At 44.3% G+C, this 27,835-nt stretch overlaps 1 protein-coding gene and 1 long non-coding RNA gene across 6 annotated transcripts in view; one reads left to right on the top strand and one right to left on the bottom strand.

Moving 5' to 3' along the window:
- Nucleotides 1-15,871, bottom strand: part of ERGIC1 (endoplasmic reticulum-golgi intermediate compartment 1) — a 60,638-nt gene extending 44,767 nt beyond the window's left edge. The window contains exon 1 of the mRNA XM_050312512.1: nt 15,717-15,871. Within this exon, the coding sequence (XP_050168469.1) occupies nt 15,717-15,856 (140 nt within the window). The 5' untranslated portion in view covers nt 15,857-15,871. The remainder of the gene's footprint in view (nt 1-15,716) is intronic.
- Nucleotides 1-27,835, top strand: part of LOC126638554 (uncharacterized) — a 1,011,613-nt gene that overhangs the window by 508,484 nt on the left and 475,294 nt on the right. Inside the window, exon 1 of one of the 5 annotated variants that reach the window (XR_007628624.1) lies at nt 17,270-17,290. The exons of the other annotated variants lie outside the window; for them this stretch is intronic. This is a non-coding gene — a long non-coding RNA (uncharacterized LOC126638554). Of the gene's footprint in view, nt 1-17,269; nt 17,291-27,835 lie in introns of those variants that run through there. 5 annotated transcript variants of the gene reach the window in all.

The raw sequence follows: 27,835 nt of genomic DNA, 5'->3' as shown, positions 1-27,835 counted from the left end.
TACCACACTTGAAGTTGAGGTCACTAATTCCTGGTGATGTTACTCACTCTCAATAACGAGTCCAGTGTAGAGTGAACAACTACCTTAATTTTATTACACATCAGTAGCTTTGGGATCTCAAAAAAAAAAAAAAAAAAAAAGACAACCTGGTGCTGCTGAAACAATTTCTTTCACTGACAAATAACTTCACTTGAAGGCACAACTTGCAGGAACAACATATTTTCCAGCAAAACCAGAACTTCACTATTAAGTTAACCAAACAACTGGCAATTCTACAGCAGATGTGACTAAATTACACAAAGAGGGAATTATCAGATACAGAAAGGTTAACTTTGAAAACACTACAGAGACTGTGATATTACTGGAATAAGAAACTTGAAGGACTGTTGAGCCAGTGTTTGTATTCCAGCATGCTGCATGTTAGAGACTCAGTGCTGGACAAGTGCTCCTTACTTATGAGGAGGGAGCAACATCTCCATCACAATCTCTCAGATGCCATAATGCCTCTCAAAGAAATGAAGAATAATACACTCTCCCAAGGTGAGCTGGCTTCCTGGATCAACAAAAGCCCTTGGTCAAGGGCTCAAGTTTAAATCACAGCACAAAGAAGCAAAGAAATAACAATCCCTGTCTTCAGTGGCATCAACTCTTTGGTGGGAGGCTGTGGGCCATTGATTTGGGCTGTGCCACTCAGATTTCTGTGGAGATTCCCCCTTGTCAGACAATATTTATGTATCTGCAGTGCAGGTTCATTGGCTCCCAAGGCAGGTGCCTAAGTCAGAAAGCAGGAATGTCTGTCTTTTCACAGCCTTCTCAAAAACACAGCTATCACTAAAACCACTCACCCTTTTAAACACCAAGAAAGCAACCTCCAAAACCTGGCACACCAGCTAACACTGCATTTGTAGGCCAAGCTCTCTGCTCTACAAAGTGAAACTAGATTAAGCCGGTCTTTGAGGAACTATTTCATGCAAGAACTGTTTCCTTGACACTCCACAGGGGAATACAAGCCGGTTAAAGCAGTTTCCAAAACTTGTTTACACTCCTGCTCATGTGCTGGTAATGCCCCTCCCCAGTTTGACAGCAAGCAGCCGCCAAGAGGAGATAAATTCTAGCGAAATATTGCTTCTGGTTTTCCCCATTTGTCGACTCCTCCTTGCAAACCAAAGAAAAGGGGATCAGAGTATGGCTGCAGACCTCAAATACCAAGAATCAGAGAAGGCATGAGGTCACTATTTCTCCACACACATGCCAGTTCCTGACTAACCGAACAAAGAACCTGCCTGTTCCTTACAAAGTCCACTCATTACACACTCACCAGGAAAAGGAGCTACAACGTGGAAGAGAGAATTTCTGCCGTAACACACTGTACTTGCCACATCCAAGAAATGTAATGACACAGAGGTAGCCCATGCAGACACATTAAGTTTAAAGAAACTCAATCTTTAAAAAAAAAAAAAAAGGTGCTTTTTGTCATAAGAAAAGCGCTCTATTTGTTATACGGGTTTTTCTTTTTCAGGTGGATAGAAAAAACGATGCACTGTGCATTTCTGGGAACATAAATTCATTCAAAAGAACAATCCCAGACTGCTTTTCATGAAAACTACATCAAAAACCTACATGCACAGTGGAAGATACACAAAGAGCAAGGCAGTTGCCAAACACAGCCTTGGACAATCAAGCCTATGCCAATATCCATTTCATCCTTGATAAGAGTCATCTTGAGGCAGCTCTGTTTGATAACAGGTTAAAAACCATCTAATGTCTTCCCTTCTTTGAGAGCATCTACCATTTAGACATTCTAAATAAATTAATTTTTAGGTCACATCCCTCAGAATTACACCAGACTCTCTAATTACTTCACACAGACATCAGTGAATCCAGCCAACTAACAATTTCTACTCAGCTGCCATAAAAGCGACAAATCATCCTTAACTTTGAGAAGGATCAGTTTTCCCTGGGGACAAGTACATAGCCTTAGGATTTGTCACCCTGCACACTTCTTTTCCTCCTCTTACCATTTCCTATCTGCCTCCTCGAACATTTCTGTCACATCACTGTGTCCCAGACAGAAACCAGTGGTGGTTTGTTCCATCCCCCTTATCTGGTTCCCCACAGGACCTACAGATCTGATGCAAAGACACACAGTCAGCTCTTCCCACAAGATTTGTATAACTGTATGTTTTTGATTTCTTAACAGCAGAGGTGCATTAGCAGCTCAGGAAACCGAGGCAGGTGTGAAGTGAGAAGAGAATGAGCAACGTCAACCCCACTTCAGGAAACGCATTCAAGTGCACATGAACTGAGCTGGAATGATGGTTCTGAAGAGCCTTCCACCAGCCCACAGCATGGGCTACCACATGGCTTTGTTTCCTTATATTCCTGCCACCAGCACCTCTGGAAGAAGCATCCCTAGAAATAGCAGAAGAGTTTACAGACTGTGATTCATTCAATACCTGCTCCTATTAAGACTCTTAGCAGAGATACCACTTACAGCTGAGAATCCAGCAGCTCACTTTGCATAAAATGCTTTATCGTTCACAAGGAGGACACGGGAAGCAGGAAGAAACTCAGCCATGATAAATATAACTTGGATTAAGTCCACCTGACATTCAAAGATGACTGTGCACAAACAGACTCCATTTTCTCTCTCCAGGAATAAATACTTCAGTGGAGGTTGGTGTTACGAAGGGGAGATCAGAATTTAACACGGTGTCTGTCTCAGAGTCTTTCCTTCTCCCCTCCCCAAATCAGTGTAGCCTGAAGGCAGAAGAGAAGGGGTAAAAAAAAAGAGGCCACATTGGTTATCTCCCATTTGAATTCATGGAATCAAAAGGAAGTTCTGACTGCTGTCAGAGCAAGACCATTCAGGCTGGAGACCAATGGCCAAAAGGAAACGCCCTTCCTTTAATCCCCAGTGGTATTTCTAGAGAAACCTTCCCACCAAAGGCATGCTGCTTAGTGTCAGGGAGCATTTCTATCTGTGTGAACTGCTGACTTCTCAGGCATCTTCTTTGGTCATTTAACCTAAGTATAAGAATTAGAAGTACTAAGTGTAAAAGAGAAAACCCGCCTCCCCAGCAGCCCAGGATACAGTGGGTCTGTGATCACCCACTGAAATACTCCCCATCCACTCCCCAGGTGACCCACCGTGGCCCCTTCCAACCTGACCCATTCTGTGACAATGCTGCCTCAGGACTTTATCTCTCAGTGCTTCCTTAACTGAGACAGATAAAAAAAAAACAACAATAGATTACAAGGTGCTCTAATGAACTAAGGGAAGCTAGGAAGGCATAGAGAATACTTCAGTGCTACTTGAAGAGTAAAAGATTTTAAATAAAAAATCAAATCACTTAGCTAAGAGCTTCAAAGTTGTTTAAAAGGCAGCAACTGTTCCTCTTGTTTCCTTGGGTCACTGCTCTCAAACAATGATTTTGGGACAATTCCTCCCCACTTTGCCAACAAGGCTTCTGGGCAGTAGGCACCCAACCACACCAGCTGAAGAGCACAAGCCATCAGGCACTCAGGTGGCTTTTAACTTCTTCAGAGGCCATTCAGCTCTAAATAAAACCAAGCAGGCTCATAAATACACCATCACTCCACCAAAGGCAGGCAGGTACCTCTGTCAGAGCATATTTTCTGGCTTTGTTCCTTCCTAAAAAGCACATCAGACACTTGTGGTAAGATCTTGAAAAGCAAAGCTGCTACTTCTGTATAAAGGATAAATCTAAACCCACCAATTTAGTTTTCAATGTGGCTGTTCAAGCTGAAGGAAATGTATAGGTAGAACAAACACCCCAGCTGAGCCAGGTTTGCACACATGGTGCTCTTTTGATTAACAAAATACTGTTTTTACTTAAAAAACAAAAACCTTTTTGAAGTAGTTGGAGGGATTTTTATTGTTCACAGTTGTTAAAACCATACCTAGAACTACTGTGCCCAGGTCCAGAGATAAAAAGATTAACCTCTTTACTTGGTAAATTGATTTTATTCCATGGTGTAACAGCAGGCTGATTTGTGGGGTATGCAGAGATGGCCTGAAAAAACAGTTATCCCGTTCCAACGACAGAATATGTGAAGTAATCAAAACAGTGACTTGGAGAACAGCTGGTACCTGGAACAACAATGATAAAGGAACAAGCAGGACACAACTCCCCTCTGCATGGTGACCCTGACAGGGGCTGGAAATCACCAGACTCCCCTGGGAGAAGGGAGAGGAATGAGCAGACATCTGGGCAGGTGACAGAGGCTGCTCAGCAATGCCGTGGGCTGGATTTTGTACCCCATGTGCTTGAGAGCTGCTACAATAAAAAGTCAGACCCACTCTGACCAGCAGTTTGGAGCAAGTCTCTAAAAAAGGAAAAGTTGGGCTTTAATTGGGGAAACATCAAGAACAGCATGTCTTTTTAAGCAAAACCTCTCTTACTTTAAAAGAGCAGTGAGTTCCAACTCCCTCTGCATTTTCAACTTCCTCTGGTCCTTCCTGTACCTGTGCTGGGCAAAAATCCAGAATTTTGTTCCACAGATCTAGCAAGGAAAGAAGAATTTCTCTGTACAAGTAAATTCACCCTAAAACAGTCCAAAGAAGTAGAGCTAGGTTATTCTTACACCTTTCTCTACACATGTATAGAGAGCACTGCTTTTTCTATTTTCATGGAGAAATATCAGTTCAAGATTTCATTCTGAAATCCTTTCTCTAGCTCAGGCTGCTTTTCTTCCCACCCAAAAACAAGTGCATGCTCTGACAACTCTGCAGGAACACTTAGATCCTACAATCCAGCACAGACAAAAGGCAGTAACTCTTCTTCCAATACAGCAAAGTAGGTGAAATCTGGTTTACTGAGTGGGAAAACAATGGTAGGAAGTCAGCAGCAGAGGAAGAAAATAGGAACTACTGATTTTGAGCCCTTAATTCTGTTAATTCTTTGTTTAAATGACATTTCTATGTTTCCTGTCTGCTGGCAGATGAGAACATAATGTGCAGAGAGCAGCTCAGGACAGCTCCAGGACAGCCACGTTACAATTCCAGGGATGGGATGCAGCAGTGGGAGCCAACAGACCTGAATTCTGTTCTGCTCCCAGCGCTGACTCACTGTGCAATTTCTGTTCCAGTCAATTAAATCTTTCTTCTTCAGCTTGTACATTTTGCACAGCAGCATCTGGTAACATCTGCCCACCTTTCCTCAAGCACGTGGAAATCTACAGGTGAAAAACTCTGCAAATAATGAAGCATCACTGAGCAAAGCTCCAACTTCTACCTGAGGAGCTGTGTCAGGGGAGGATTGGGTTGATTTTAGGAAAAGGTTCTTCCCCCAGAGGGTGGTTGGGCACTGAACAGGCTCCCCAGGGCAGTGGTCACGGCCCCAAGGCTGACAGAGCTCAAGGAGTGTTTGGACAATGCTCTGAAGGGACAGGGTGAGATTGGTGGGGTGTCCTCTGCAGAGCCAGGAGTTGGACTTTGATGATCCTTGTGGGTCCCTTCCAACTCAGGACACTCAGTGATTCTTTGAAAGCTGCAGGAAGGTGGCTTATGAAAACAAACTGGATGAGCTCTGCAAGAGCTGAACCTTGGTTCACTAACAGGGTTGTGCCTGGAGTGCACCTTTACGAACAATCTTGACGGATTTGTGAATTGGGACACAAACTTTGAAGCACATGGAAAGTAAGATAAGTGATCCTGTTAATCTCAGTTTCACACAGAAAATAAACACTGAATATACAAACACCAAAGCCTGGCTGGGAATGTGAGTTCCAGATGCAAACACAGATTCAAAGCAGGACTAATAAGCCGATACTTGTAAATACCAAGCAGTTATTAACACGTTTTATAAGATTAACACCTGCATTACAGCAGATAACACACATATCATTAAGTAATCAGCTAGTCCTCATTTACACACAATGGGATATTAACACATATACTCCACAACTTGAGCTTTAATGGACAAACTCGAAAGGCTTCAGAATTATATCGGAAACTGTTTAATCCTGAACCACTCTGAGCAAGCTCTGATATGGGAAGGACCAGACAGGGATGTGGAGGGGCTAATGGAGCTTTAAACCAGTTTATCTGGACTGCAACCAGGTGAAGACTGCAATTTTCAAATTCTCTAGGACTGATTTCTCACTCACAACATCACACCACTTTTCGAAGCAAATACTACTTTTTTTGACCAGCTGACTCTCCATACTTTTAAGCCCAGGAATGAAATGTAGGAAGAGGTTTCCTTGCCAGCCAGCTCCTCCCTCTTAATTCTAGTTCCAAGAACATAATGAAACTAACAGAGGAAGTTTCTGAAACAAGGAGGAGTACTGAGAACAAGAAAACAAGGTTAGGCCAGGAGGACTGTCATTAATTATATAATCCAGCCTTTGGGTAACTGGACACTTAGGGAAAGGGGCTGAGAGAACACTGGAGGCATCAGCCTCTGCAGCATTATGTCATCTGGCCTGCTCCTTACTTAGCAGGGAAAGGATTTGCACAGGGACAAAAAAACAAACCCATTTATTTCTAGGAGGAAAGACTTCGAATCTCCACAACAGCTGCTGAAAAAGGGTACAAAAAATTCATATGTTCTGCTCCCATTTAAACTGATTCCTTTCCAAGGAGTTGGTTCTCCTGTTTGCTCCCTCCTGCCAGTCATTGTGCTATCCCTCCATAACACCTTTTTGTCAACTATGTTCTAAATTTTGTGCATATTAAGCTTGTTCTCTGCTGCCCAAGAACACACACAACAATTGCTATTGCTGAAATATGCCAAAGCTGCAACTATTTTAGGTGACACTGAAGAATGGAAAACAGGAAGCGGTACATCACTTTATTTTTTTCCTTCCAGATAAAATGTTAGCCTCAAACATATTTCAAAGGCAATTAGGAGGAGGAGGAAAGTATAATCTCAAAATACTCAAAGGTGGAGTCTTGCCAGCAAGCATTTTATTTCCTTTTAAGCAGTGAAGCAGGTGTCAAAATGAAGGATGGAAGAGAAATGTATTTTTAATAAAGTGAACAAATTATACTCTGCTTCATCAAAACAGGAGAAAAGTGTCATGAAGAAAAAATGTTCAAGTAAGGGGACTGGTATTCAAAAGGATCCAGCCCTTCTCTGGACTATGAACAAGAGTCACTGTGCTCCTGAGTGGGAGCAGTATATTCTGGAGATCAGAGGGAATCAGGATTAACATACACGGCTGCTCCCCAAACTAAGTAAATTGTTCAGATACTTGAATGTCATAAGCAAACTATAAACGCAGAGATTATTGTTCTTGCAGCTCCCCAGCACAACCCACCACCTCCCACCATCACACCACCACCCATTCCATCCTTTTGGAGACCCTTAGTCCTGAACATCTCTCCCTTTCCCAGTATCAGACTCGCCAGCTCAGGGTTCCTCTGCCTCCTGCCACATTCACAGAATCACTGAGATTGGAAAAGACCTCCAAGATCACTGAGTCCAACCTGTGACCCATCCCCACCTTGTCAGCCAGACCAGAGCACTGAGTGCCACATCCAGTCATTCCCTGAACCCCTCCAGGGATGGGGACTCCACCACCTCCCCGGGCATTCCATTCCAATGTCCAACAACTCACTGCCCACAGCTGCTGGTTCCCAGTGTTGCCAGGCTACTGGCCTTACTGGCCAGCTCCTCAGCCCTCCCCACAAACAGCAGTCCTGATCTCCAACAGACACTGAACAAACTTCAAAATTGGACTGTGATTTCCAAGAAGTTCCCTACACACAACTTAGAGCATAATCCAGGCAGAGCTATGGAAAAAAAAAAAAGAGTTGTATTGTAGCCTTTCCCGTAGCTTCTGGGAATCACAGAACAGTAAGACTCTCTTGCTGCCCTGAACTACTGAACACCTTGAAACAACATCTGACAAGATAAAATTAGCATTAGAAACATGTAAATTTTATTTGTGGAAGCTACTTTCTGGTTTAAGTCCCAGCTGCACTTGCTCAGCACAAAAATCAGAGGTTGATACAAAAGAACATGAACAAATAAAACATCTGGGGAAAGGGAGGAAAAAGGGGCGAGGCAGGGATGTGTGAAGGAAACAACTCCATATTCATAAAGCTTCCCTCAAAAGTGCACAGACCAATCCATATCCTACTGCATGAAAGAGATTTCTCCAGCTCCATAAGGGAAACTCCTGGACATCACCAAGGCTCACAGTCTCAGGTTGGACCAGTCCAGTTCAACCACTGCTCTGCAGAGTGAGCAAGCACAGGAAGGTTCCCTTGAAACAATTCAGTAACTGAGGCTCAGACAGGAACTGGTACTTGCCTAAAGCTGCCAGGGGTTAAGAGCAGCAGAACCCTGACTCGGGAGAGCAGGCATTGGCATTCGCTCACAACCAAGTCTTCCTACTCCTCCAAAGTAATTTCTATAGGACAAAATCCATCAATACACAAGATTTAGGGACAAAAGTGCTTTCCCAAAGCATCAATCAAGGATTCAAATATATTGTACTTTTTCAGAATATGAATAAAAACCTGCAGTGACCAGCTCAGGTTCTCCTATTTGAATTCCAGTCTAAGGAAACAAGAATTCCTGTACATGCTTTTACAACTCGGTCCCACTTTTTATTTGCACGTAAGTGTAACTTAAAACTCTCCTGCATCATCTGGCTTCCAAGTGAAGTTCCTGGTTCTGAGGCAGTTTCCAGGAAATACCTGTATGGATGTTACCCCAGTAGAAAAACATAACTGATGCAGACCCAAGAGCTGCAACTTATAGTTGGGGATCAGGTTTACCAGTGATTTTTAGTCCAGATACAACCTGTTATAATGCAGCAACCAGAATAAGATTTCAATGCAACAGGGTCACAGTTGATTTAGAGTCCCAGGGAATCTGAGCGAGGCTCTGAGACTTCATCTTTATCAGAAAACAAAATCATATTTACATTACTGGCTGAACTGGTGGGCTTGCTTTATTCACAGCACCCAGTGGTCTACAGAGATGGACAGCAATTTGGAAGCCAAATGATCTGCCCTGGGATATGATTGTTAAATAAACAGTAAGAAGCCATGACCTCCTGAAATCCTGTCAGCAGTTATACTTGCCTGCATGCATTAACAGGGCATTTTGAAGGTTCTTCTATTAAATGTCAATCTTTCTGGTTTCTCTGAACTATACTAAATACATCTCATGTGGAAACATCCTTAAAAAAACAAACAGAAAAGCAAATATCCAAACACACGCAGTTCAAACACAGCAAGTCACACTGTCACACAGAGTACAGTCTAAAGTGTGTGTGTCTGCCATGATTACTATTAAAATACTCAAACATTTCAGTATAAGCAAGATTTTGTCATGGAAAGACTGTGGTTAATGCTTTGGCAGAACAAGTTTTCCATTTTGAGAGTATTTGGCTCTGTACAGGAATACCTAGACAATAGTTCAGGGCTTGTGCTTGGATAGAAGACAAAATAAACAAGACCGTTCCACCATTTCTTCATTCATTTCAAGACTATTCTTTTCTCACCACCTCCACCATTTGAATTACATGCCCAAAAAATACACAAACATTCTTCAAAATACAAGCTCAACAACGTCCACAGCTTCCCAGTCCACGCTGGTGGTATTGCTTCAGCTCTGTTTACAGTGTGATTCAGACATTTTCACAGCAGTGAACTATGATGGCATGAAGAAAGCATCTGTGTCACCAAGGACTGAACAAAGGAGGACAGTTAAAGCTCAGAAGGAACAATACAGAACTCTCCTACAAAGACAGACCTTAATATTTCTATCCTTACTCAGGAAAAAATCTCTACTCCAACTATATTTCAAGAGAAATTATGCTTTAGGGAGGCTTAGGAAGAAATATCTACATACATGCATGCTATAATCAGTTATTTGTGGCACAAACATCAACAGACTCTGTCTGTACAGCTCTGCTTGCCCATCTGACTGCTGTGACTGCAGAATAATTTCTCAGGTGCCCTCAAAGGGCTATTGTTGAAACAAAGTTAGTCATGGTACTGCCTGGCACCAAAACCACTGTGGTAATTACATAAGGTGGCAGCAACACCACTTGGAAGGGTTGTTTACCAGCGACATTGCACAATGTGAACTGGAGCTTGCTCGCCAGACCTGGCTGCAGTTCAGGATGAAATTCACTTGCAGTTACAGGCACTTTGGAGAACTCAGATATCACCTCAGCAGCCAGAGAGAAAATGCGAGTCCTGCAGAGCACAGAGAGGCAACTACCCAACACACAGCTGTGCTAGGCCACTGGTTATTGGTGTAGACACTAATTTAGGGACTGCTGGCTACCAGCTCCATCACATACAGGATTTAAGACTGTGAACCAAACCACTACAAGTGGCAACGCCTGTGGCTGCACCAGTGACTGTGCACATCTCAGCACAGGGCACACTCAGTCCTTTTTGCTGTGCCACTGCTTGCACAAACCAGTAGCACAACCCATCAGATCAGGAGATGCCACACCAGCCAGTCTGAGCTGTTAGTTCTTCTCTCATCCTCCCTGCTCTGTTTCAGCCAAGAACACGCCTCCCTGCTGCTATCGCCACCGTGCACCTGCTCACAAATGAGCTCACCGTGCCTCTCCTCTAAAGTTCAGCAAGTAATTCTGCCAAATGAAGGAGTGTGTGTCGATGCAGCCAGTTAAAGGAGGTGCTGGGAAGGTGCCAGCAGGTGCACGGAGCACAAAGCACCCGGATCCGAAGGGAAACACAGCGCTGGTTCACACTGCAATTGAAAATTCCTGAGCAAACATGTACATTTCCCCTAACATTTCATATTTATTAGTCAATGCCAAAGCATCACCACTTCTGCATAATGATTGGCAACCGTTCAAACACAAGGCAAACAAATCCCAGACAAGTTGAAGGGAGATTTGAGGGGCTACAGAAAGATTTTGTCTCTTCTCTCATGCAACTAGCAGTAGGACGAGAGGGCACAGTCTGAAGCTGTACCAGGGGAGGTTTAGGCTGGATATTAGGAAGAAATGTTTTACAGAGAGAGTGATCAGACATTGGAATGGGCTGCTCAGTGAGGTGGTGGATTCACCGTCCCTGGAGGTTTTGAAGGTGAGACTGGATGTGGCATCAGTGCCATGGTGTGGTAACCATGGTGGGGTTGGATCAAGGGTTGGACTTGATGATCTCAGGTCTTTTCCAACACAGTTGATTCTATGATTCTATGATTTTCAGTTGTGAACCTCACAAACCTGTCAAAAGGAAAATTATAGGATCATGGAAGTCAACTTTGTTCCTTCTTTTCTGAAGACTAAAGACTAAAATAAGTTATTTTCTTCAAGCTCACAAGTGAATGAGAAGTTGTCGAAGGGGTTGCTTAGTTCAAAAAAGATTTTTTTCCTCAGACTCAAAATCACCTATAATCAATCTACTGGTCTGTCCTCATTAATTTGATCAGGAATTGATTCCACAATTGTTCCAGGTCAGATGTCTGAGCATCACTTTGCCTATTCACCATCACAACCCTTAGGTCTAATTTAAAACCAAACATACTCTCTCTCTCAAAATAAGGTTGGATGTGTGTCAGCTTCTTGATTTAAAAAAGATCTTCGGGAACGGAAGTGAAGACCTGCCTGTATCCCAAAAAATAAAAATGTACTTTATATCTGAATCAGAATACCCACATTAAAACACCACTTATCACAGATGTGCCAAAGAACAGCTGACCGTGAGGGCCCATTGTACTGTAATGATGGAATAAGAGTCTTTGCCTTCCACACTAAATCAGCATTTAAATCTAAATCCTTTTTAAGCCTGGCTCCTTTCCCATGACCGCCAAAATCTGAATATAACATTCTGTTACTTCACACGGGTTATAACACTGAAAAAAAAAAAAACAAACCCCAAAACCAACCAATCAACATCACCAACAAAAAATCCCTACTGAAAACATCACAATGATTAATTGTGGGAAAGGAATTGTGAATTTCTCAGTTAAATATCAAAATAAGGACTCAGGGATATTTGCCACTTTCAGCCAAACACATGGCTAGGGCACAACTGAGAACTACCCAGAATTAGAACAAAAACTTGATTTCAGAGTGGTCTATTTTAGTTTTTCTCAGCCTAAGCAATTACCGAAATAGTTCAGAAGTTTCAGTATCTTACAAACCCATCAGTAACTCATTCATGCAAATAGGCAGGTGCAAAGAAAAGCCACCAAAGTCAGAGAGCTCACAGCAATGTTTCTCTTCTATCATGTCTACATCCATTGCAAAGGAGTAACTTATTTTTACATGTGTACATGTATGTAATTCTCAACACCAAAGCAGTCTGAAGTCCCAGCACCAACTCAGCCTCCTGCTAACTGGATCACACAACATATGAGAAACCTTCTGGCCCATAATCACCATTCAAGATGACCCAGGCTTACAGTTTAATCTAATTATGATTTTAACCATCCTCAGATGCTGCAAGTGTGCAGGTGACACTGGGTCTTAAAGGCTTGAGGGGGAAATACCCTTTCAGATCCAGTGAGATCAACTCAGAATGCCCAATAAAATAGGTATGAAGCTGCTTTGCTGACACAAGTTCTAAGGAACCAGGGGATGGGAAACAAGGAAAAATCTGCCTGCCTCTTTCAGCCAAATGGGTTTTTTAAAAAAAAGGAAAGAACCAGGCCTTCTGGAAATAGAAACTGATTTAGGAATTCTGTAGGAGGGCTGGTGTCTTGTGACATGCACTGAACAGACCTGCACTGAAAGCTCCAATTTGGAAGCTGAAAACTTGGTTTCATACTAACATCACAGCAGGAGTGGAGAGATTAGCATGAATGAAAGGCTTTGAAAAATGAAAAGCATTAGGTAAGTACTAAGTATTATTAAAACCCTAAAGATAGTTGGGACGGAATGATTATTATTCACATGAAATTACTGGGATAATATTGTTTTATTTATGAATTAAATGCATTTGGTATTAGTAAAGGGAACTACCAATAAGCCAAGGAAAAAGAAGTTCTACAGAAAAAAAAAAAGTACAAAAAATTACAAGTAATAAAACAAGCTACTTCCAATATGGAACCATGGCATGAACCAATATGGCTCAGATCAACTGATGGAGACAACTTCCAAGAAAGATGTTTAGGCACTTTGGGTTCTTCAGTCAGGCCAGATATGAACCTGTGACTCTAGGACAGAGGGAAGAGATTTAGTCCCATAAATGGAAAGGCTTTCTTTGCCTTTTAGTTGGTGAAGAATGGGACATTTTTGATTGTGGGCTTTTTTAATTACTTGTCATTGGCGTTTCTGTTGTCTCTAAATGAGATTCTGGAAACCTACTCCTGCCAGAACTACTTTGTGTGGAAACAGAGCTCGAGGCCTGAACTTCTATCTGGTCTATGCCCCTCTCTACACCTGATGTCAGCTGTCAATATCCTGCCACTCTAAAACATCAAAAATAAAAGCTCTAAGTAAAGGGAGGATACAACAACAAGACCTTGCCTTCCCAAATTTCAGACAAGAGCAGTTAAGGACAGTGATTGCTTCAACTGCATTAGTAACCCAGACCTTGAAAATCTGTGGCCTCCAGAAGAACACAACTCCATTCCACTTGGAACCTCCGAATTTTGGGACTCTACTAGTAGATATATAGGGGCACTTCTAAACGTTTCTTAACAACCTAAACCTCTAATCATACACAGGCATAACACCCACTACAAAGTGTGTACTAAAGACAGGGTGTCAAACTGTACCTGCCACAGAGAACATCCAGGTGAAATCTCTGAGAGAAAAACCTTGTATTTCACACAATGGAAACGTCACCTCTTCATTCAGAAACTCACTCAAGGTGCTAACCTCATTTGTCTAAGAGCGCTGTATTGTATGTTCTAGAGCTGTCAGGAAGTACCTGTACATTTTTTTTAACGTATGCATCATACTTCACCTACAACAGTAAAATTTTCCAGCCTCAGCAGATTTTGTTCCACTGACTGCACAACGAACAAACCCACAACAGCTAAAAAGGGCTCTAACCTTTGCAACATTTTGGCCCTGAACTCTGTTCATGCTTCTAAAACAGGAAAGTGGTTTCTTGCACGTGACATTAGTTTCTCTGTACTTTAAATATAAAATTCCTGTTATCAACAGCAGCCTTTTAAAAATTCATCTTTGCAGAATAGCTGAACTTCAGCAAGCTTATGTTATTTGAGAAAGAGCTTTGAAGTGTCTATTTCTAATCCTCCAGTCTGAATGACAAAGAAGTTATTTGCAATTGTGAATCTTTAAAATGCAGATCTGAACTGATGCCGCTCTTTTTGTAACTCATTAACACAAACCCTGCCATTCAGTCTTTACTAAACGTCTTTGTTCCATTCCAAAGTGAAGCACTAGTGCTGTCTCTGAAGGTGATTATGCTCTTGGTGAGCCAGTGTTTCCACATGCATATGCTGAGACCCAACAAAAATTACATTTTCAAAGACATCAGAAATAACATTTGCTTTATCTGCTATTACAAAGTGACAGCCACAACCCAGGGTCCCTTATTGTTCACGTATTTTACAAGTCTGACAATAGGTGGTAATAAGATTCGCAGCTGGCAGAATGTCTCCAAAGCTGAGAAGACTTTTTCTATCAAATTTTATACAAAAGCAGAAACGAGGCTCTGGGCCCCAGATCCCACATGATCCAGCAGATATTGTTTCCAGCTTCAACAAGTTTTCATTCAGAAGCAACTGCCTCCATGTTCAACAGTGCCCCATGGATCACACAAGATCCTGTCAGCCTGTATAAATGAGAGGCCTGGTTTAGAATTACAGCAAAAATATAACACACAACTTTTGTTTGGGAGAACTAAAAACCTGCATTATCACCATTTCCCCCTGCCATCTCAAAGGGGTCACATGTACAAGTCATGATGATCTTACGTGGAAAGCACTGTATATTCCCAAAAATGTGTGTATTTTTTATTGTAATATTAATCCTCTAGTAAAATCTACACCAGAAAACTCATCTGTGCATTCTCCCCACGGCATCTCTGAACTTGGAAACTTACAAATCATTGGCTTAAGAATGGCTCAAACAGAAAATGAACCCATAGTTGCTATTTCAGCTGCATTTAAGTCAGAGAGGATCTTTTTCACTTCTGCTTTGGTACCTGACACTGCCTGCTATGGCCCAGGGGATGCAGGTGCCCCACAGAAAGGCCAAATCCTACAACTCACACCTGCTCAGGATGGCAAAGCCAAAGGTGGACGCGCCAATGTTGGTTCCCAGCAGTCAGACACATGGTGCTGCTTTCTGCACACTGACCCCCTCAAGATGCTGTGGGAGCTCCACCACAAGGAGTGATGCCCTAAAGCTCTGTGGGAGCCCCACCGCGACCCCGTGAAGCTGCCGTGGGACCCCAAGGATCTGCGGGAGGAGCAGGGTCCCCGCCCCTTCACCCCGATACCCACTGCGAGGTCCCGCGGGACATGCACATCCATCACCCCCGAGGTCCTGCCCCGGGGAAGCCCCAAACAACACACACCCCCTCTGGCTTTGCACAGCCGCCCTGCGGCACAGCAGCCGCTCGTTGGACAGAGCCTCCCCGTTCCCACGGCCCTTCCCTGCCCACACCTACTTCACCCATCCACCCACCCATCCATCCATCCATCCGTGCATCCATCCATCCATCCATCCATCCATCCGTGCATCCCTCCCTGCCCACCGGGCGGGGAGCGGCGGGAGGGCGGGCGCGGCCGGTCCCCGCGGGGCGGGCGGGCGCTGTCGCGACTCACCTCCTGAAGTCAAAGGGCATGTTGGTGGCGGGCGGGCTGCGGGCGCCGCCGCCCCCGGCCCCGGCTCTCGCCTCGCTGCCGCCGCCGCCGCAGGGCCAGGAAGTGACGGCCCCGGCCCCGGCGCCGCAGCACCAGCCCATTGGGCGGCCGGGCCGGCCGGGGCTTCCGCCGCCGGGTTACGGGAGCGGGGTGCGGGGTGCGGGGTGCGGCAGAGCCCTGGGACGCCCTCTCCCCGCCCCGAGTTTGCCGGGTCCCCTCAGTGCCTGAGGGTCGGAGTGCCCTGCCGGCACCGCGGGGTGCCCCGCTCAGCCCCGCGGGTGCTGTCAGTACGGAATCACAGAAGCGTTCAGGCTGGAAAAGACCTCCGAGATCGTCGAGTCCGACCTGTGGCCGACCACCACCGTGTCAACCAGAGCAGAGCACTGAGTGCCGCGTCCAGTCTTGCCTTAAACGCCTCCAGGGATGGAGACTCCGCCACCTCCCTGGGCAGCCCCTTCCAATGTCTAATCACCCTTTCTGTGAAGAAATTCCTCCTGATGTCCAACCTGACCCTCCCCTGGCACAGCTTGAGGCCATTTCCTCTCCCCACTTGTTGCCTGGGGGAAGACAGTGACCCCCATCCGGCTCCCCGCTCCTGTCAGGGAGTTGTGGAGAGCGAGAAGGTCCCCCCTGAGCCTCCTTTTCTCCAGGCTGAGCCCCCCAGATGCTCCTCTCATGACTGACTCTTCAGACCTTTCCCCAGCTCCGCTGCCCTCTGAAGACACACCATCTCCTCAGTGTCTCCTTTGCAATGAGGGGCCCAGAACTGGACATGGCATTAGAGCTGTGGCTTCACCAATGCCCAGCACAGTGGGAAATGCTGAGCACAGGGAGCACTCCGAGGTGTCCTACAGCTCAGCCCCACTGTCCCCTCACTGCATCCCAAGGGCCCTGTTGGTGCCCACAGACCCTCTCAGCACCTGCCACAGGGCTGGGTCTGCCCATTGCTGATGATGCCCAGTGGAGCAGGCTCAGCCCAGTGTTCAGGCTGTCCACAGCTGCTGCCCACATTCCCTCAGCTCCTGGCAGCCCTCCTGCACTGCCTGTGGACACAGCTGCGGCCGCCAGCCCAGCGGGACTGCCCAGGCCCCCAGGCCAGAGCGTGGCCACTCACATGGGTGCACTACCTCAGGCTTTGTTGGGCATCTTTTGCATCCTCAGCATCGCAATAGTAACGACCTGTGTGTGTGAATGTGGCATGATCCGTGTCTGGAGACAGAGCCAAGCCACGATGACAGACCTGGAGAAAGTATCACGCTTCCAAGTGCCCAGGAAGGAAGGAGGAGCACCCAACCCTGCACCTCCACATACCCTGCCCAGCAGAAGATGGGAGACTATTTACAAGAGCATGTAGTGACGGGACAAGGGGGAATGGAATGCCTTCAAACTGACAGAGGGTAGGTTTAGATTTAGAAGGATTTGTGAGGGTGGTGAGGCCCTGGCACAGGTTGCTCAGAGAAGCTGTGGCTGCCCCATCCCTGGAAGTGTTCAAGGCCAGGTTGGACGGGGCTTGGAGCAACCTGGTCTAGTGGAAGGTGTCCCTGCCTGTGGCAGGGAGTTGGAACCAGATGATCTTTAAGGTCCCTTCCAATCCAGGCCATCTATGATTCTATAATGAGCTCCTTTGGTGCCAGCATGGCTCTTTCACTTGCTCTTGAAAATCTTTTTTTGCAATTTTATTGGAGCAAGGGAATTTAAATAAGGAAGAGCTCCCCATTCATTAGGCGAGAAATTTCCCCAGTCTTGCCATTTTGCCTGAATGCTTTTTTCTTGCATCCCTGTTGGGTTCAGTGCAATCCACATGGTTAATCCTGCATTGCTTCATGCACCACCCCAGGTCCTTCCCATAATAATGTCACCACCTTGTAGCATCCGCCAGGGACTTTTTGCTGCAGGTAGCATGACTGCTGCTGTATTCAGAATTGCTGCCACTCACATACAGTGCACGTTAGATTGCAGTGCAGGAACAAAGTACAGCTACTCTTGCTTTTTAAGTCTAAAAGCAGGGCAAGAGAAAGAGGGAAATGACAGCAATCTAAATATGCTGTGTGCAACATACTGCATTTCTAATTGATTCTGCAGCTTTCTTCCTCTTCCTCCTGCTGTCATCATGTCTTTACTTAGAGATGCACATCTTTCCATTTTTAACTTTCACTCACAAACTAGAAACATACCTGGGTAAAAAAAGAAATTCAGATTGAATTTACCAAAGAGTCAGAATTGTTCATCAGTGCCATAGTCTTTCAAAGGGAGATAAAATAATTCACTCTGGGAGTATAAAAAACTAAGCTGGAGGAATCACGAATATGAGATAACATGGCATAATCCCTCAGAAGCCCCCAGGGAATAGATAAAAATAGCTAATTCTTTTTTTTTTTTTGATCTCAGACACCTAAATTGTCCAACCGCAGTGTGCAAGCGTATTCAGCAGATTGCTAACAGATCAGCCATGAATCCTGCTGCTCTTTCCATTGTGCTCCAAAACTGAACAACCCACTGAAATTAATGAGACAGTTCTCATCTCTCATGAGGTCAACCAATTGCATTGGCATAGCCAGGGGGTACTATCTGTGGTGGAAAAACCCAAAACAAATAGTGCCTATCGAGTTAGAGTTACACAACCGAGTGCTTGTTTAGCTTCTGGCAAGGCCCCGACATCATTAGCTGTTATTAACTGTCTTGTGCAAAGACACCAACTCTCAGAAGCCAAGAGAGTGCTGAAGGATTTACAAAAGCTCTTCACTTGTGCAGCAGACAAATCTGGAGGTGGCCTTGAAGAGTTTTTCCTCCTGCAGGCTCAAGTCTCAACAACACAACGCAGCGAGAGCTCGCATTGTGGAGATTTGATTTTCCACTGAAAGGTCAGAGTCTGAAGAAGCAATGGGCTCACAGCCCCTTTCCAGTTGGGTCCAGCTCACTTACATCCTTGCCAAGGGAAGAAGAAGTTAATGCCCTGAGATAAGACCCTCGTCACAATACTGTTTAATTACATAAGGCTTCTATCGAGCTTGAGATAAGAACAGGAATTTGTCAGCAGTCCAGCTGGGTGTGGCAGCTTAGCTCATGTTGTGTGTTAGAAAGGGAACCAAAAGCAAGGGGCTTATTCGAGGTGGTTGTCAAATCCTTAGAACTGGGAAGAGTAAACTGATACTGACATCTGATTTAAAAGTTAACTTTCTTTTTCATGTGAGCAAAACCCAACACTTTCCTGACAACTGTAGACCTAAAACTATCGTTTCTCTTCAAATTGCATTAGAAACATCAGTTGAGCCAAACTGCTACTCTGAAATCAGTAAGTCAGTATTTTCAGAACTATTTAACAAAGAAGAAACCAAAGCAGGGGGATGAATTGACTCACCTAAGACTACAGAGTAAGATCAGCTTCAGCTCTATAATTAGCAAACAAATCCCTTCATTCGTAATTCTATGTTCATAATTCATGCAAAAAAAGGAATATTTTCCTCATTCCAGTTCACTTTCTTATAGACAAATCAGATCATGGATGACTCTATCTGGATTCCTAACTAATGCTTCACAACAACAAAACTGGTACCTCCTTCCTATTAAAAAAAAAAGTGGCCAAAAAGTGCTTTGTTTGAATCATCTTCCTGGATATGTATTTCATAAATTTGTTTATGCAGGTTAAATGATTCACCTTCAGGTTTCTGAAATATTTTTAATTTCTAGATTATACATTATTCTTTAGTTTTAACTTCACATTAATAGAGTTTATATTAATATTAATTTATAGAGTTTATATTAATCATTGATAATTCAGCCTGGAGAAGGGGAGACTGAGGGGAGACCTCACAGCTTTCTACAACTTCCTAACAAAGGGTAGTGGACGGGACAGCACCACTCTGCTCTCTGTGACCAGTGACAGGATCCAAAGGAGCAGCTGAAGCTGTGCCAGGGGAGGGTTAGGCTGGATATGAGAAAAAGGTTCATCCCCCAGAGGGTGGTTGGGCACTGAACAGGCTCCCCAGGGCAGTGGTCACAGCCCCAAGGCTGACAGAGCTCAAGGAGTATTTGGACAACGCTCTCAGGGACAGGGGGGGATTGTTGGGGTGTCCTGTGTAGGGACAGGAGTTGGATGCTTCTTGTGTGTCCCTTCTAACTCAGGATATTCTATGATTCTTTGAATCTATGAATTTTGCTTATCTCTATTTTTTAATCTCAAAGTTTCCTCTTTCCCAGAAAAGTGTAACCTTGATCCTTACCTGTTCAGCATCATAGAACATTCTGTGACACTCATATATGGTTTCATCTTTTGTTTTGTTTGTGATTCCTTACACACAGCTGAGTTTTATTTTAGCCTCTGGCTCATGCTACATCTCTTGCACTGGGAACCGTGCTGTGACTGGGTTATGAGCAGCGTTGTTTGCTAAAGGTAAAGCTGGGTACATACAGTCATCGTTTAGGTCAATTAGGCTTCGTTCATCAATTGGGAATGTGCAGTGACTGTTACAGAAGGTGCAGTGCTTATTCACTTGTACCCTTTCTGCTCCCGAGGTGTGTTTGCTCCCAGCTGAACCGTGGCTTTTTGGGGGATGTTGTGTGGCAGGGCCCACCCCAGGACATTTCCCCCCGTGCTTTCATTCACAGGATATGCTTGTAGCACTGGTGTCAGGGTGGGCTGGGAATTGGAGTGAGCGCATTGCTCTGCAGGGCGTGTGTGCTTGATTGTGTGTTGTGTTCTGCAGGGTGTGTCGCTGGCTGCACGTTCAGGAAAAGGAAAAAACACTGCAGAGAATGAAGAGAAAATGTTATAAGGCATTTTAAAAATATAAATAACAGCGTGTGAGGAAATCTTTCTGAAGGAACAGGATGCTTATGGAGGTGAAGAATTCAAATACAAGTGCTGTGCTAAGTATAATCAGTAATGAAAGTTCAGCCCTTCCTCTTAGGATTTTGGTAAGCTACATGTTGGCAGTACTTTCCAAATTCCAGGGAACAAAAAAGCAGTCTTGAAGTGTTGTCTTAAAGAACTTTAGTCATTAAGTATAGTATGTGTTATCATTATCACATATGTTATGCTGTCCATCTATTTTTGTGAGATTTGACATAAAAAACATAGTAGACTGAATTTGTATCTACTCATTTTACTTTGTAAGTTCCTTCTTTATTGACTAGCTGAGCTTTTTCCTTTGGAAGATATAACAACAATCTCTCTTCTTCCTGTTCAATAGGCAGAAGAAATAATCTAATTATTTGATGGATCACAGGGCTGGACACAACTGCCATGTGTATGTTTGAGTATGGAGAAGGGGGTCTGTGCAGCCATGTGGCCTCTTCCTTGTCTTATGACAATGAGCAAGCACATTGTTGGGCAATGCTGAGAGGAATCTGCCACTCTTAAAGCCCCTAGAAAATTTACCCTGGTTTTAATACAATTTCTCTTTGTCTGCTTTCAAGTTCGTTTCCTCGCACCTTTTGGATGCAAGGAATTTACAATGGAAAGTCACAGCAAGCAGAATAATTTGTGTTTGATTTCTTTTTCCACTACGGAAATGAACTCCACAAGGAAGTTTTAGCTCCTGTCAAGGCTTACCTCATGCTTTCAGAGCACCCTGTATTGGTGAGTGTTTAGTGTAATTCAGGAGACTGCAAACACCTGACCAAAGGTCATGGCCAAATGCAAGTTAACAGTTAACTAGGGTGAAGTCCTGTAATAGAGAACTTTGAACACTAAGAGGGTCAGATCTCAAAGAGATTTGGGATTAGCAGCAAGGGAGAGTTGAGGATTAGAATCTGATTCTCAAAGGCATAATGCTCTCAAGTGAGTTAAATGCCTGAAATTCCCTGTACACTGGAGAGGAATAGCTCAGATTCTCAGGGTTTGAGTGCCCTTAACCTGTCTTCTGAGTGGTGAGATGCCTACATCAGGCAGTAGAACATGCTCAGGAGAAGGGGACCTATGGATATCTCACTGTGGAACTCATACAGGACCAAAAAAGTGTTTGCTTATGGGTTTAAGTAACACATTTGACATCAACTTCTAAATTAGTCCTGTCATTGAAAATATGCCTGGCAGATGAGCCATCCCTCTGCTTTAAATACTCACCAAGTGCTGGAGAGCGCTGCCCTGGAAGTCAATGCTGGACCTTTGAAAGGGGAGTGCCCTGAGAAACCTGAGGGCATGCAGGGAAGGGATAAAAATGTACTCTGCCCAGCTTCTGAAAGCTGAGCCACAGTTTAACCAGGAGCACAAGATTTCTGTTGTCAGAATAGAGTGACTGGTTAGGGCTTTTAGCTGGGAAACAGTGACAATACTGACAGTAGTCGGATACTGGTGTTGGGGTCCGTGACTCACTAATGTTAGATACCTGTAAGTGCTCCTGAGAGTTCCATTCTGCTGTGTACAGCATGCCTGGGAAATTGAGTCCTTAAAGACCTTCATGGGCAAAACCCCCCACCTGAGTTCTGGGTGGACTTAGGCAAGAAGTAGATGACAGAATTTAGCCCACCCAGAGCAGCTGGGCACAAAAAGGCGCCAGACCTCGTGGCGCCTCAGGAAGCTTTCCCCAGAAGCTGTAGGCACTTACAGCATCTGACGTAGCTGAGGAGGGGAGGCAGAGCTTTCCTGGGTTGCTCTCATGAGCACAGGCGCCAGCAGTCTGCAGAAGTTGCAGTTTGGTGCCTGAGTGCTATTTTGGATCTCTCCCAGAGACACTGCATCGGCACGGTCTCCGTGGGCACTCAGTGCACAAGCTCAGCGGGGACTGGGATTGCTGTGCCTCACTCGTTGCATCAAGACTGACCTCAGAATGGGTGACTTCTTTAGGTATGAGCTGTGGAAGCCAGCTCAGGCACCCAAATGCAAGTTAGGCTGTGCTCAGGTCTAGCACGAGGGAATGCTCTCCTGTGGCCAGCAATACATGGAAACCAGCTTTTTAAGAGAGAATTGGTATGTGAGGGCACAGCAGCACCCTCAGGCAGTAAACAAGTTGACCAAAACAAAACCTTGGCAAGGAGGAATTTTCCAACAAGGCGGTGGAAGTTTTGTTGGAAGACTTGCCAAACCCTACTGCCACACTCAGGGGGCAGCCAGTGCTGCTGCTGCAGCTGAGCAGGTTCTCACCCATCCCTGGGCCCACTGGAGCGGGCAGTGTGCGTGAGATGTCAAATAGCACTTCGCTGACTGACTTTTGGCATGTCCTCTCAGCTGCCTTATCAGCATTCTCAGTAGTTTCCTCCAGATATTGTGTAGCGTTCAGGGAGCTGAGTAAGCCCAGTGGGACATTACAGACAAGAGGTATATACCTGTTTTTTCATCTTTTTCGTAGTAAGGATATGGACTTTTAATTGCTGCCTCGCCTGCAAGTGGGACTTGTGTTTTCCTCATTCTCACTTGGTCTCTTGGCAGGGCTGTGATGGTCAGTGGATTGGGGAGGTTTTGTCAGTGCTAAAGAATCTGCTGCAGAAATCAGGGCGTGGCTAGAGAAAATCTTTTATAAAGAGGTTTTGTTAACCCTCTGATGAATTAAGCCAGAAATCGTTGTCCCTGGCCTTGTGTTGGTGTCACCTGGAGCTCATGGACTCGGCAATTTCGAAGTGTCATTGTTAGGGTATGATTTAGGGAACAGGGAACAAGGGAAAGCAGACACATAGACAGGCTGGTGCAGGAACTTAGAGGTGAGGATAAGTTTCAGCTTATGGCAGAAGCTAAGAGGAGATGTGCCTGGGGAGCTGAGTCATCAAAAATTAAGCTCAAGTGAAGGGTCTCTTTCAAACAACAATGTGCAAAATCAGAAATCACTAAACCAAAGTGACTTGAACAAAGTAACAGATAAACACTTCCAGCAAACTCTTCTGTCCTTTAGAGGAAGCCAAGCCCAGCAGTCTCCAGATTTCACCCTTGACAAAGAAGACCCCTTTCACCCTGTCTCCTGTGAGGCCACTTTATGGTTTCTTGCTCAAGTTTCTTGCAGAAGAAAAAACAAAATCCTGCCCTTCTCATGCTGTGATGATAAGCCTGGAGTTAGCCAGGATTTATTTTAATTGGACTTTTTAACTTTTTTCCTGGCACTTTAAAGTTTAGGAATGGAAAGGATCAGTCTGACTCAGAGACTGGGCTACTTCCAAACATTAATCTTAGCTGCCATAAGTTAATGTAGTTTGGCTCTGGTGCATCCTATGGTGTAAAGATGTCTGTACCCTTTCATCTCTGGGGTCAGAGGCTGCTAGAGGCTGCTCTGTTAGAGACTTGAGCAGATTGTGATTATCTGACACGCAATCTACAGGTATTTGGTGAGGTTCTGTGAGTAAGAAGGCCTAGACAATATCCATATTCCACTCTCTTGAAGTTCATATTTTATCATTCTGCAATATTGGTTGCCAAAATTATAATGCCCAGGGAAATTCTTTGGCCTGTTCTCAGTCTGAAATGTATATACAGGTTATGGGTCTCTGTATATCTCAGAATTGAGCCCAAGGTAGTAAACCTTGGCACATGGGGTTGGATACAATATTTAGCCCCCTTCCCTTTTGGTTGGCTTCATAGTATGGGTATAACAAACACATAAAGGTGACTGTCCTGTTCATCGTGATTTTTCCAGCACTGAAATATGAGTCTCTCATAATTTGTGTTTCACTTTCTTCCACTCACCATCCCAAATGTTTCCATTCTACGGTAACTATTTTCAAATTTTATCCAGTCTTTGAGGGTGTTACACTCAAAGTATTTGGTGTTTCCCTGTCCCTTCCTCATCTTCTTACTCACATGCTCTCTTCCCTGAAATCATCATGGGAAGAACCCTATGCCAAAAAAAGAAAAAGGGGAGAACTTTCCAATTCTACTTATTCCAATGGAATTTCCCTGATGTCCTTTTTCCATATCAGTGGATGTTTTTTGCTAGTGACAGTCGTGTGAACAGCGTCAGGAAAATGAAAACTTCATGACAAGGGCATTTGCAAAGGTTAACGTTGGCCTAATGAAACCAATTTTCCTAGATTCCCTCTCAGGCCTATGTGCAGGGAAAGGTTTCCTCCAGAGGCAACTCAGAGCAGTAACCTCATTCCATGGAGAACACAGGCTATCCAGAGAGATTGACTCCTTAAGCCTAAAACTTAACAGCTTAAAAAGATTGAAATCCACTCTTGTCCAGGGGAGTTACAGCAGACATGTACCTAATCCCACTGTTGTAGACTTGTGCCTTTTGTGCTGACAGGGAGAGAGATGCTGTCGGTTGAGTGACCACTGGTTTGATGTACAGGACCACATCCCTCAGTCCTCTTCCCAGCTCTGAGCCAATTTTCTAAGCAGTTCTGAGCCGAGAGCCCTCCGGACTTAGTTTTCTGCTTGGGAAATTGTGTAAATCATTATGTTAATTAGCGTAAGGCCTTCCTCCAGGAGGACAGAGGTTTGATGGACACTTGATGGACACTCAACCACTCAGCGTTAGCAAAGGCTTGAAGCTGAGGTGTTGCCTCGTGACAACGTGGGTTGACAAATAACCAAGTACGAGAAGCCAGACACGAGACTTTCCCACGCTGCAGGGAAATTTTCTGTGCACATTTTACATTTTGCTGTTTCCCCACAGCAGGAGCTGGAACAGCCAGGGCCGACGCTGGGAGCGTACGACGACAAACGGCACGGTGCGTTTTCACTTGCCATCCGGAGGCTCGTCAGAGTGACAAGCTGGAGCTGCAGAAGACAGAGATGAGTCATGACTGGAGCTTTATGTAAATGGGGAACCTCTTGCGTTTCATCCCGTGTGCCAGCAGGGCCACGTAAAGTTCACGTCAGTGACGTTGCGTTCCCGTGTCCCCTCTGACTGCGAGGCAGGGCAGGGAAATGGGGTAAGCTGACTGGGGTTACCCCACAGAGGGCAAAAGGTCAGAGCTGGTAGTGAGCCCCTGGAACAGAAGATTCCTTCCCAGCAGCAACGCCTGGAGAAAATCTTCTGTTGCATTTTCCTGTTTATTGCAAAAGTGATTGAGCCACTGATTGTGGGTTCTGAGGGGGAAATATTGAATTTAAGCAGAGTGTTCTCTCACTGGAAATAAATCAGTTTTAGAGTCTTAGTAAGATTTATGGGTCACGTCTGATATAGCTAAGAAACTAATTTAACTTATCCAAAGCAGGAGAAAAAGCCCTGATGCTGAGTGGCCTGATGCTGCATTCCCTGTCTCAACAGCCTTGTGTAGGCAGCGTGTCCCAGGCAGGAGCCCTGAGGAGGAGTGGAAGCGTGAAAAAGCAGCACAGTTGAATTGTGTGTCTCTCCAAAGCCATAGATTATTTCAGGTAGAAGGCCAAACTCCCTGACTCACCCATGCAAAAATCACGCTGAAGTTTACTGAAGACGGTGGAATTAATCTAGTGTAAAACTAATCTGAGAGAGAATGCCAGCCTCCAAAATGTTGACCTCTTTAGCTGTTTTATTTCTAGGATGCCATGACTCATGTACGTGTATGGTGAGCAGATAGGTCAGCTGCTGAAGATGACTGCAAGGAGCCAAAAGGTGTGAAAAAGCTGACAAACTTGAAAGGATTTCTCTTGCCTCGGTTATGTTGCTTCAAATCAGAAGGAAGATTTAATTGACTCTGGTGGGAGTTGTGCTTGAATAAGGACTTAGGAGCTGAAGTGAGAGATGGAAAAAAATGTACCTTGCTAGCCCAGAGCTCACAAATGAGTGACTCTCTTCATTTACTCCATGCAATTCTCTTCAGGGAGATGCAAGTAACTTCTCTCAAATCATTTCAGAGCTCATATAATTTTTTTTTTGGTCAGTATTCAGCACATTTCCTCTTATATTTGATTCTGGTTTTTTATCTGTAGGTATTATCTGACTGATACACTCTACAAAATATTTCATGTCCCTCGCAGTCGTCCTAAATTGATAGTGCTCAGTACATTTGCTTTGTTACCTTTGTTTCATTTTTTTTCCCTTTTCTAATTGATTCAGACATCTATGTGCGACAAGCAGTCCTACCTGTTTTAACCCTTCTCATGTTAGTATTGTAGCCACAGCATCAGTGTGTGCTTTGGCTTCTAGAGAAGCCTGCAGTAAATTTTCCAGACAGGTGATGAATTGATTCAACTCTAATTTTTCACTGAATTTAAAGGTCAGTCTTATGATGCTAAGAGTTCCTCCATGGGCTGAGTCCTTCATATATTTTTGCTCTTTTCATTACCTGTTCCACAGTGTAATGGCTAATAATTGAGCTCTTTTCAGTGGTGTAGCTCCTGCTCCATTGAAGGTAGGACTTTTTTCTCAGCAGAAAGCTGACTCATAAGGTATGCTGCCTTCTGTCCTTAGAAAAAGTGAGTCACTAATGGATTTTTCATTATACATTCAAGTACCACAGACTGAAATTTTGTCCTACCAGTCTCATCTTGAGGAAGTGTTTGGAAGTCTTTCTGATTTGGTATTTCAGTTATGTCTCAGTGAGGCTCTTGAGATACAATAGATGCTGTACAAAGAGCTGTTTTGTATCATATGCTATGAGTATTCCCATTAACTTCAGCAGTGCCATGGTTTCGCTCTGTGTGCTGTGTGCTTCCTTAGCTAAAAACACATAAAACTGCCTTACACCTGCATCATGACATGTTCAGTGGCTGTTTTCGCTTGACACAAAGAGTTTAGAGTTGTTTTTTAGAGCAGTGCAAAAGCTGGGAAAGATGGGCCATAAACGAAATAAGATGAATCCCATTGGTACTATTTCATTAATAGAAATAGTCCATTTGTTCAGGCAATACTAATTTGGTTTTCTTTCAGACAAGCAGTGAAGATTCACCACTTCTCACGATGGCCCACGACAGAAAGCTAAATGTTATTGTTTCCATTTTATAAACAAAGGAATTAAGGCTGGGGGAGATTAAGTTGTGATAGGGAGGTGGTGGAAATATTGTGGATGGAACCCAGGAGTCCTGTATGATTTTTTTTTTCCCAATGTAACAACATTTTGCATGAAAGATTTTGTTGTATTTACAGTCATTGCTATTTAACTTTGAGTGATGTTGATGTGAACGAGCATCTGGCAGAACCTGTGTAGAGTTGCAATTCACAGGAGGGTCCCAGCTTTTGCCTGTCCGTTTTGTATTCTGTTAAATTGGCTTTGCAGAGGCTTCGAGGGGG

The sequence above is a fragment of the Myiozetetes cayanensis genome, unplaced genomic scaffold (genome assembly GCF_022539395.1).
Source record: "Myiozetetes cayanensis isolate MyiCay16 unplaced genomic scaffold, myiCay2020 scf17, whole genome shotgun sequence".
NCBI lineage: Eukaryota > Metazoa > Chordata > Aves > Passeriformes > Tyrannidae > Myiozetetes > Myiozetetes cayanensis.
This window is presented reverse-complemented; position numbering and strand designations above follow the sequence as displayed.